Source organism: Microchirus variegatus, assembly GCF_963457635.1.
Source record: "Microchirus variegatus genome assembly, chromosome: 6".
Taxonomy (NCBI): domain Eukaryota; kingdom Metazoa; phylum Chordata; class Actinopteri; order Pleuronectiformes; family Soleidae; genus Microchirus; species Microchirus variegatus.
The window spans coordinates 28,495,054-28,506,404 of record NC_139807.1 but is presented as its reverse complement, the minus strand read 5'-3'; the positions used below and the strand labels follow the sequence as shown (position 1 = coordinate 28,506,404).

The 11,351-nt window shown below is 42.8% G+C and overlaps 2 protein-coding genes across 3 annotated transcripts; one reads left to right on the top strand and one right to left on the bottom strand.

Moving 5' to 3' along the window:
- Positions 1 to 3,875: 3,875 nt before the first annotated feature.
- LOC310928448 (calcium and integrin-binding family member 2-like) lies at positions 3,876 to 6,002 on the bottom strand (the record flags this gene model as incomplete). Its single annotated transcript, XM_083890992.1, has 6 exons — positions 3,876 to 3,897; positions 4,565 to 4,760; positions 4,842 to 4,989; positions 5,096 to 5,207; positions 5,651 to 5,685; positions 5,952 to 6,002. The coding sequence occupies 6 exons, from the start codon at positions 6,000 to 6,002 to the stop codon at positions 3,876 to 3,878; spliced, it is 564 nt and encodes a 187-aa protein (XP_083747118.1).
- Positions 6,003 to 6,786: 784 nt separating this feature from the next.
- LOC310928441 (isocitrate dehydrogenase [NAD] subunit alpha, mitochondrial-like) lies at positions 6,787 to 10,906 on the top strand. Of its 2 annotated transcripts, none has more exons than XM_083890984.1 (11): positions 6,787 to 6,884; positions 7,020 to 7,088; positions 7,364 to 7,447; positions 7,556 to 7,670; positions 7,755 to 7,942; positions 8,149 to 8,282; positions 8,938 to 9,040; positions 9,153 to 9,217; positions 10,060 to 10,144; positions 10,244 to 10,396; positions 10,511 to 10,906. In XM_083890984.1, the coding sequence occupies exons 1-11, from the start codon at positions 6,858 to 6,860 to the stop codon at positions 10,592 to 10,594; spliced, it is 1,107 nt and encodes a 368-aa protein (XP_083747110.1). In that variant the 5' UTR covers positions 6,787 to 6,857; the 3' UTR covers positions 10,595 to 10,906. The 2 variants fall into 2 exon arrangements, with proteins under 2 accessions (XP_083747110.1, XP_083747109.1); XM_083890983.1 differs by having other exon boundaries at positions 6,856 to 6,932.
- The last annotated feature ends 445 nt before the right edge of the window (positions 10,907 to 11,351 follow it).

Sequence of the window (11,351 nt, the reverse complement as noted above, 5' to 3'; positions counted from 1 at the left end):
GTAAACAATCAGATTACATCATGTAAACAGTCAGATTACAACAGTCGGATCACATCATGTAAACAATCAGATTTCAACAATCAGATCACATCATGTAAACAGTCAGATTACAACAATCCGATCATATCATGTAAACAGTCAGATCACATCATGTATATAATCAGATTACCACAATCAGATCACATCATGTCAACAGTCAGATTACAACAATCAGATCACATCATGTAAACAGTCAGATTACATCATATAAACAATCAGATCAGATTACGTCATGTAAACAGTCAGATTACAACAATCATATTACATTATGTAAACAATCAGATTACAACAGTCAGTTTACAACAGTCAGATTACATCATGTAAACAATCAGGCTTTCAGACACGTCGTCACCGTCACTTACATTAATGTCGCTCTGTGAACTTCTTCGCCTCGTCTTCTTTATCTTCAGATTACATCACATAGACATATGATTCACCCCCAGTCAAGAGTTACAGTGATGCATACCTTCAAGTATAACAAATCACAGGAAGTGCATACTCACTTGTTTCAAAGTCAAAGACAGCTGACCTTCACAATAAAAGCACAAGTTTTTATGACATAAGTTATAAAGTTATAAAAGTATTTTTTGGCCCGTTACTAGGCAAAATAACAAACACAAATGATTCATCAGGATGTTATTGATTAGCAGTTTGATGACATCATATGTAAATATTCTATATCATTAGAATGTAAAAAAGTTACAAATGTAATAAAATATATTCTTATTATTTTGTTTTATATGAAGTTTCACTCATTCATCAGATCACAATAATAATAATAATAATAAAATATTTTTCTTCATATTCAGTGATTAGAAATAAACATGTAGCATTTGTGAAAATGTAGCGTTGTCTTTGTTGGTGAATCAAAATATTTATGGCATCTTTTCTTTTTTCATCGCTTAAAAACTGTGAATTTTGTATGAAAACCTCAAATGAAAAAAAAATAAAAGTTGACTTTTCCACACATGCGTGTTTTCACATGTTCTATGAGGTTCTTAAGGTTCAAGTCGCTGTATTTATGTTTATGAAGAAAAGTCACTTTAAACAATTCAATCATACATTCAACACTAAACGCGATGGTATGATCAGTATTACATATTTAACCAGTGGAGAGAGCGCCCCCTATGGTACAATATAGCCTGTGAATGTCAGTTAAATATAAATAGAATGCAATGCATTTAAAACCATGTGAGCATTTGAAAGACTAGGTCATACCAATCAATTGTGTAGTTAAAATCACTAAATCAAGTGGGGAATTTTGCACATTTAAAAGTAAAACCTTGCAACAGTGAGGATCCACGTACGCACACACACACACACACACACACACACATTGTTCAGATCCCTGTGAGAAACCAGCTGCTGTGTCAGAGTCACAGAGTTTAACTTTAACTCACACAAATCCTCAGAGAGCACTTTATTTTATCACCACGCCCCCTCACACACACACACACACACACTCACTCACACACACACACACACACACACACACACACACACACTCACTCACTCACTCACTCACTCTCTCACATACACACACACACATACACACACACAGTTTTCTGTGCTCTCTCCTTATTTGACCTACTCCCCTTAAAGCAACAGTCTTATAAAGTGTGTGTGTGTGTGTGTGTGTGTGTGTGTGTGTGTGTGTGTGTGTGTGTGTGTGTGTGTGTGTGTGTGTGTGTGTGTGTGTGTGTGTGTGTGTGTGTGTGTGTGTGTGTGTGTGTGTGGGCGCGCGCTGATTGAACTCATCACCTGCTCTGTGAAGACACCTGTTCTTTCTCAAACCTTTATGGACAGTCGTTAACTTTGATCTTTCTGTCATACTACTAATACTGTTGAGTCATACTAATAATACTGTTATGTCATACTACTAATACTGTTGAGTCATACTAATAATACTGTTATGTCATACTACTAATACTGCTGAGTCATACTATTAATATTGGTGTCATGTTATTTCTGTCACACATTATAGTCTATAGTATACTCTCTCACACACAGTCACACACACATACTCTATTCCTCACATTCATTTGTTTTTCTCATGGTGTCTGATGGCGCACCCTGGTGGACAGAATATTAGTGAGCAATGTAAAACAACAAACCAGGCACCGCTCTCTCTCTCTCTCTCTCTCTCTCTAATCAATAGATATATTTAATGAATTGATTGAAATGATGATAATTGTTTCTGATTAAATCTCGTTGTGTAAAACTTCATGAAGCAATAGAAGAACATTTTATTTAAAGAAGCTGTTTCATCATGTTTAGGTGTTTATGAGATGTTTACAGGATATATGTTTAGATATTAACATGTGAGATGTTTAGATGTTTACAGGTGAAATGTTTAGATGTTTACAGGTGAAATGTTTAGATGTTTAGATGTTTACAGGTAAGATGTTTATATGTTTAAATGTTTAGATGTTTACATGTGAGATGTTTACAGGTGAGATGTTTAGATGTGTACATGTGAGATGTTTAGATGTTTACAGGTGAGATGTTTAGATGTTTACAGCTGAAATGTTTAGATGTTTAGATGTTTAGAGGTGTGTAGATGTTTACAAGTGAAATGTTTAGATGTTTACATGTGTGATGTATAGATATTTGCAGGTGAGATGTTTATATATTAACATGTTTAGATGTTTACAGGTGAGATGTTTACATGTGATATGTAAAGATGTTTACATGTGATATGTTAAGATGTTTACAGGTGAGATGTTTAGATGTGTACAGGTGAGATGTTTAGGTGTTTACATGTGAGATGTTTAGATGTTTACAGGTGAGATGTTTAGGTGTTCAGATGTTTACAGGTGAGATGTTTAGATGTTTACATGTGAGATGTTTAGATGTTTACAGGTGAGATGTTTACATGTGAGATGTTTAGATGTTCACAGGTGAGATGTTTACATGTTTACATGTGAGATGTTTAGATGTTCACAGGTGAGATGTTTAGATGTGTACATGTGAGATGTTTAGATGTGTACATGTGAGATGTTTAGATGTTCACAGGTGAGTTGTTTAGATGTTTACATGTAAGATGTTTAGATGTTTACATGTGAGATGTTTAGATGTTTACAGGTGAGATGTTTAGGTGTTCAGATGTTTACAGGTGAGATGTTTAGATGTTTACATGTCAGATGTTTAGATGTTCACAGGTGAGATGTTTAGATGTTTACATGTGAGATGTTTAGATGTTCACAGGTGAGATGTTTAGATGTTTACATGTGAGATGTTTAGATGTTCACAGGTGAGATGTTTAGATGTTTACATGTGAGATGTTTAGATGTTCACAGGTGAGATGTTTAGATGTTTACATGTGAGATGTTTAGATGTTTACATGTGAGATGACGGAGCCCTTGAATCAGCTACAGGTGAGTATGATTGTCATTGTGCATCACAACATTTCACTACACACGTACAGGAAGTGACACGTACAGCAAGTGAGATCGACAGCTGTGAACATGCACGTCATCGACACACGTTGCATAGCTCTTCGCTGTTTGCCCTTTAAAATGTGCTGAGTCAGAAATTCCCTGTTGTGGTTCTGGTGCAGCAGCGTCCTCGTGAGTCTCAGCGTCCTTGTGAATCTCAGCGTCCTCATGTGTCTCAGCGTCCACACGAGTCCATGTGTCCACCGGTGACGCTGCTGCAGAGGGGCAGGTGCCTCGTCCTCGTCTACAGTAAATGCAAAGTTTCATGCACCTAAATCTGTCTGTGCTTCAGGAGACAAAAAAGAAGACTGTCCTCAGGAGGGAGGACAGGCTCTGGGGCAGAGCCTGTGTCCTCAGAGTCAGATGTCCTCTGGTGTCCTCTCATAGAGACATGTCCTTTCATATCCTTATGTGGAAGTTACTGTCAACAGGAAAAAAGACAACAAATATTAATGTTTTTTTAAGGAAAACAAACACTGGCTGCATTGTGGACATGTCCACTCTGTCCTGAATGTCCCCTCAGATCTGGTTTGAATAGAGCTTTAGCTTTAATGTCCTCAGATCAGCTGTCTTACATTAACCAGTGAGTGCTGCTGGACTCAGAACTTCTCCTGACCTTATCTTCAGGTCACCTTTTCCCTCATCTTCTCAGTTGTGGTGTCTCACTTCATTTTTCCTCTCTGTTTCTGGAACAGTTTCTCAGACCAGGTTTCTCTCAGACCAGGTTTCTCTCAGACCAGCTCACCTGTATCTACACTGTTTGAACCTTTGTTGTCAGGTTGTTGAAGACATCTCGTCTCCTTCATAAAAAAAACATAAACTTCTGTCATATTCATCTGTTGAAAAGTAAAAATGTGTTATTAAATTACACCTCGTTCAGTCCTCCCACATATATTTTACAACAGTTGGAACAAACAATACCATTTACCAACTGTAGTGGGAACCAGAGAGCCATTCCTGCTTTGTGTTTCTTTGATTTTGTCATTGTTTCTTGAACTTTCTTCTACTTCCTGTCTCATTCTGTGACTTTAAATGTGCGGTAAACAAAATAAATGACTCAACATAAATTCGCACCGACTCTGTTGTACCTGAGAAAGTCCGGAGCCTTCGAGATCATGTTCTCGAAGTCGGCGAAGGACAGTTTGCTGTCTCCGTCCAGGTCGGCCTCCTCGATGGCTTTGTCACAAACCAGTGCCACCTCCTCCGGCGTCAGCTCTCCTTTGGTTAGTTTGTTGAGCGTCTTCTCCAGGTCCTCCTTACAGATGAATCTGTCCCTGTTATAGTCTGGACCACAGGGAGGGACATGGATGTTGGACAGTGAGGACACAGAGTATCAAAGGACCTGGGTCAGAAGGGTTACCGTACCGTAGATCTTGAAGGCGTAGATGGTCTTCAGCTCTCTGGGCGACGTTTCGCACAGAGCAGAAAACATGTCGACAAAGTCGTTGAAGCTCTGGTTGCCCTGTCCGTCTTCAGAGAACGTCTCCACGATCCTGTCTCTGAACGGGTTCTCCTGGGGAGGACAGACAAGGACCATTAACCCTGAGACCTTGTTGAATTCAAAGTGAAACACTATGAACCATCAGGTGTGTCTTCTGTGTCTCTTGTCTTTGTCTCACCTTCAGCTCTGGCATGGTGACGATGAGTGTCGGAGGGACGTGGATGTCCGGATTGTTGGTGTAGTCCAGAGGCACCAAGTGTGGAGCCAGTTCACGGTATCTGCCGTGTAGCCTGCAGCACAGCAGAAGACAGAGGACACAGAGCAGAGGACACAGAGGAGGGTAGAGGACACAGAGTTTTAGCCACTTAACAATAAACTCTACGTCAGTTGAAGTCTCTGATATCTACGTCACATGTTCATGTCTTTATCTCACTGTTACACTGAAGTTTGTAAACCATTCACTATCCCACACCAAACCCCATAGAGCAAATCGATGGTTTTAGTTCAGGCGCAGCTGGTCCTCTGCTGCCTCATGTGGTCATTTTGTGTCGCTAACAACAAAGGATTTCAAACACTGAAGTGACAAAATAAGACATTTGATGATGGAGGCAGCAGTGGATCAATAACTCCTGTGTGCTGTGATGTTAAAATCACTGATTTTCTCTGTGGACTTTGGTGTGGGAGAGTGAGTGGTTTGTAACAGAGACAGTTGACTCTGCTGATGAAAACTCACCGAAGGATTTCTTTGCGTGTGAAGAAGGTGCAGTCCTGTAAACACACACACCCACACAGTAACACATTAACAACAAGATATAAAGATGTTGATGGAGTCATTCTATTCTATTCTTTTCTATTCTGTTCTAGGTCTGCTGGACCAATGACAGTGCAGCTCTTCATCTTAATGAAGATGTGTGGAGCAGCAGCTCCTCCTCCTCCTGCTCTTCCTCGTCGATGCTCTAATTTTCTGTAAAGCTGCTGTGAAACAAACAGTTTCCTCATCACTGTAAATGCTGCTGCTGCTGCTGTGTCATCACCTGAAAGGCCTCCAGCTGCTCATCTGTGAACGTGGTCTGTTTGTTTCCCATCCTGCTGCTGCTGCTGCTGCTGCTGCTCCCATCACACCATCACACCATCACACCATCACACCATCATATCTTCAGAGTCAGGAAGACGACACATCCTGCTGCTGCTCCACAGTCCACACTCTGAGCTGCAGAGGAGGAGGCAGAGGAGGAGGAGGAGGAAGAGGTGACACCCCCAAGTGGTGAGGAGGCGGAGCTGGATTGAACATCCTGCTGCTTGATGATGCTGCTACTGCTGCTTCTTATTAAAATCTGAGATTAAAGAATTCACTTCATTCATTAATCCAATGCAACAGTTACTGTAACTAATAAGAATGAATAAATAATAATAAAATAATGATAAGAATATAATAAATACTACTAACAATAATAATAATATTAATGAGATAGTAATAATAATAATATAGTAATAACAATAATGATATAATAATGATAAGAATATATTGTATATAGTAGTTATATTAATAATATAATATAATAATACAAATAATGATTATTATAATAATTTTAATAATTAGGTGGTGCTCCCCCCACTGTTCACACTTATAATCGCACTTCTTCTCATCCTATTAACATCCCGCCCCGCCCCCTCCCTCTCCCCATGGCCCCGCCCCCTCACACCCATGAAAGTAACAGAGTAAACAGGCGGAGCTTTGAAGTGAAACACTTCATTTCCTCCTGTAGAGGGCAGCATAACACCGGCACGAGTCGCCCCCTTGTGGCTAACTGGCTGCTACTTCCGCTCTACTTCCGCTCGACTTCCGAAGCTTCTCTTTTCAAACCGGAAGACGACGTTGGTTTCACATGGTCAGAGTGAGCGCTCTGTCTCTGTCAAAGGATCTTTGAGTGTGGATAACAATGGCAGGCTGCGCGTGGAGGTCAATGGTGAGAAGAGACGCTCGTGGATTAAACCCACGAGCCCACTGCCAAACTGTGTGTGTTTGTGTGCGTGTGTGTATGTTTGTGTATGTGTCTCTGTCCGTGTGTGTGTGTTAAAGTGACCTTCACTCTCTCTCTCAGCTGTCTCGGGTGGTCAGAGGGGCAGTGAGGAGGACACCTACTCTGTCTTCAGCTTCCTTTTCCAGTGGGGTGAGTAATACACACACACACACACACACACACACACACACACACACACACACACACAGAGAAAGAGAGGGTTTTAAGAATCAGTTCATGGTTTAAACACATGAATGTGCCTTATGTAAACACAAGAGTGTGCCCTCTGGTGGTGGAGTAAAGACCTCACAGTTATTATGGAATAGTATGAATAACATTATTGATCTGCAGTCAGATCAGTGATCAATGATCATGAGTTTGTGTTTGTCCTCCAGTGAGACAACTGTCTGTCCATGTGTCCTCAGGTGCAGACAGTGACACTGATTCCTGGAGATGGGATTGGACCAGAGATCTCCGCTGCTGTCATGAAGATCTTTGAGGCTGTCAAAGTGAGTGTCATCATAAGTCCATTTTGTCCTCCACGTGTAAACTCAGACTCTGCAGGTTGTCTGATTGTCTGTCTTAGTCGGACTGAGTGTTGTGATTGTGTGGTCCAGGCTCCGGTCAGATGGGAGGAGAGGAACGTGACGGCCATCAAAGGACCCGGGGGACGCTGGATGATTCCTCCTGATGCTAAAGAGTCCATGGACAGAAGCAAGATTGGACTGAAGGGTCAGTGATGACACTGCGCCGTCTCTTTCTCCAGCTCGTGGACTAATGTGGCTCATCGGTTGACTTGTTGTTGTTGTTGTTCAGGACCTCTGAAGACGCCCATCGCCGCAGGTCACCCCTCCATGAACCTGCTGCTCAGGAAGACCTTTGACCTCTACGCCAACGTGCGACCCTGCGTCTCCATCGAAGGCTACAAGACTCCGTACGCCGACGTCAACCTGGTGACCATCCGTGAGAACACGGAGGGAGAGTACAGCGGCATCGAACACGTGGTGAGTGGACATGTCTGTCCTCGCGTCCTCACGTCTGAAGACGATGAGACAAACGTTGAGTTATAGAAAATGATTCTGCAGATCATCGACCCCCGACAATGCTCCAAATTAGATCTGTCACAATCATCAGTGACGGTGAAATTTGTAAAGTACTCGCTCTCCTCCTGTCTTCCTCCTGTCTTCCTCCTGTCCTTCTGCTGTTGTAGATCGTTGATGGTGTTGTCCAGAGCATCAAGCTGATCACTGAGGACGCCAGCAGACGCATCGCTGAATATGCATTTGAATATGCAAGAAACAACCAGAGAAACAGCGTGACGGCCGTTCATAAAGCCAACATCATGTGAGGAAAACAACACAACAACAATAACACAAAGCCAACATCATGTGAGGGAAACAACACAACAACAAAAACACATCATCAACAACAACAACACAACAACAACATCATGTGAGGGAAACAACAACAACGTAAAGCCAATATCATGTGAGGGAAACAACAACAACACTAGACCAACAACAACAATAAACAACACAAAGCCAACATCACGTGAGGGAAATAACAACAACACAACAACAACGTAAAGCCAACATCATATGAGGGAAACGACAACACAACAACGTTAAGCCAACATCATGTGAGGAAACTAGTTGGCAGAAAGCGAATTTGGCTCGTAAGGGTTGCCGGTTTGAATCCCCCCACCAGGTCAAAGGGCTGGGGAACCCTTGAGCAAAGTACCCAAACCCCCATTTGCTCCTCATTCTCAGAAGGTTTATTGTAGAGGATTGAGTTAAATGCAGAGAAAGAATTTTACTAAGGGATTAAGAAAGTTCAAAATACAACACTAAACCAACAACAACAACACTGAACCTCAGTTAATCAAAGACAAACAATAAGACAACAATGATCAGGTTTTGATGAGAATCAGTGATTCACAGTGTGTCTTTGTCCACACCTGTCATTAACATACTGTGTCTCTCTGTCCGTCTTGGTCCAGGAGAATGTCCGACGGCCTGTTTCTGAGAAAATGTCGTGAAGTGGCTGAAAACTACAGAGACATCAAATTTACTGAGATGTACCTGGACACTGTGTGTCTCAATGTGAGTCCACTGAGGGACACCATCGTCATCGTCATCATCATCATCATCATCATCATCATCATCAACAATACAACCTCTGTTCATGTCTCACTCTGAGGTTTTTGTCTTTCAGATGGTTCAAGATCCGACACAGTTTGATGTCCTGGTCATGCCCAACCTTTACGGAGACATTCTGAGGTGAGGGAGGACAGGAGGGAGGACAGGAGGGAGGATAGGAGGGAGGATAGGAGGGAGGACAGGAGGGAGGACAGGAGGGAGGACAGGAGGGAGAATAGGAGGGAGGACAGGAGGGAGGACAGGAGGGAGGACAGGAGGGAGGATAGGAGGGAGGACAGGAGGGAGGACAGGAGGGAGGTTAGGAAAGAGGACAGGAGGGAGGACAGGAGGGAGAATAGGAGGGAGGACAGGAGGGAGAATGGGAGGTTAGGAAAGAGGACAGAAGGGAGGATAGGAAAGAGGACAGGAGGAAGGACAGGAGGGAGGATAGGAGGGAGAATAGGAGGGAGGACAGGAGGGAGAATAGGAGGGAGGACAGGAGGGAGGAGAGGATAGGAGGGAGGACAGGAGAGAGGACAGGAGGGAGGATAGGAAAGAGGACAGGAAAGAGGACAGGAGGGAGGTTAGGAAAGAGGACAGGAGGGAGGACAGGAGGGAGAATAGGAGGGAGGACAGGAGGGAGGAGAGGATAGGAGGGAGGACAGGAGAGAGGACAGGAGGGAGGATAGGAGGGAGGATAGGAAAGAGGACAGGAAAGAGGACAGGAGGGAGGTTAGGAAAGAGGACAGGAGGGAGGATAGCAAAGAGGACAGGAGGGAGGATAGGAGGGAGGACAGGAGGGAGGATAGGAAAGAGGACAGGAGGGAGGTTAGGAAAGAGGACAGGAGGGAGGATAGGAAAGAGGACAGGAGGGAGGATAGGAGGGAGGACAGGAGGGAGGACAGGAGGGAGGACAGGAGGGAGGATAGGAGGGAGGATAGGAGGGAGGACCGAGACTGAGCATATGTGTGTGTGTGTTTCAGTGACCTCTGTGCTGGTCTGATTGGAGGACTCGGGGTCACACCCAGTGGGAACATCGGCGCGAACGGAGTCGCCATATTTGAATCGGTTTGTTTCACTGAAATAGATCATGTGACTTCCTGATTTGGACTGCGACGTCATCACGGACGTTGAGTCTGAAGCGTTGTCCTCCTCTTTGTCTTCCAGGTCCACGGCACCGCCCCCGACATCGCAGGCATGGACATGGCCAACCCCACCGCTCTGCTGCTCAGCGGCGTCATGATGCTGCGTCACATGGGTCTCCATGACTACGGAAACAAGGTCCAGACGGCGTGTTTCGACACCATCAGAGACAAGAAGGTGAGAAGCTGGGGCTGTTCTTTTCTTTTAGCGTGGACGAAAACCTGAGAAACAGGCTTTTATTTTGAAAGACTGCACAGAATCAGGCTTTTATTTTGACGTCTCGTGTCGCAGGTTCTCACCAAAGATCTCGGAGGAAACTCCAAATGTTCGGAGTTTACCTCAGAAATCTGTCGTCGTGTTCAGGATCTGGACTGAAGCGGCCGCAGTGGACGAAGGGGGCGGGGCCCAAAAACGTACGCACAAGTTTGATCGATACTGAACGAGTCATATTTTTTATCAGATTATAAAAACGATAATGCTGCTGAAATTAACATGAATGTCACTTTGTTTGTTTGTTTACGTCATCAGCAACATTACAAAGAGCTGAGTTTGTATGAACGGTGTTTTTCTGTGTTTACAAATAAAAACAAACGCAAAAACAACCTGTCTGTTTAAATCGGTCACTGAGAGGCTCAGTGCTGCCCTCTACTGTTCAAAGTCCTCAATCACAGACTGTCAATCAGACAAAACATCCCATAAATCTGCTATATTTACACATATGATGATGTCAAATAAAGAGTTTGTTTAAACACTGTTGTCAAAGAACTGAGTGATTTTTGTACCAGTTTATTAGTTTAGTTAATATTTTAGTAAATATTTCATGTCATACTGGAGGACACGTGATGTGTCTCACACCGAGACACAAACATGGAAAAACTATTGTCCTTAAATATTTTTAACCCAGAAATAAAACTGTATTCCTACAACAATATTGTAATAATTGATTATTCACAGCAGAAATATTAGAGGTCAAAGGTCAAATAAACCTGCAGAAGCTGCTTCTCTTTAATCATTCAATAAGATTTGGATAAAAAGCTTCAAAATGATCACGATTTGATCATATTTTTGTGTTCGTTTATAATTAATTATTATAACGACTTCACTGAACCCGTTCTGTTGTTTTAATAAAGTT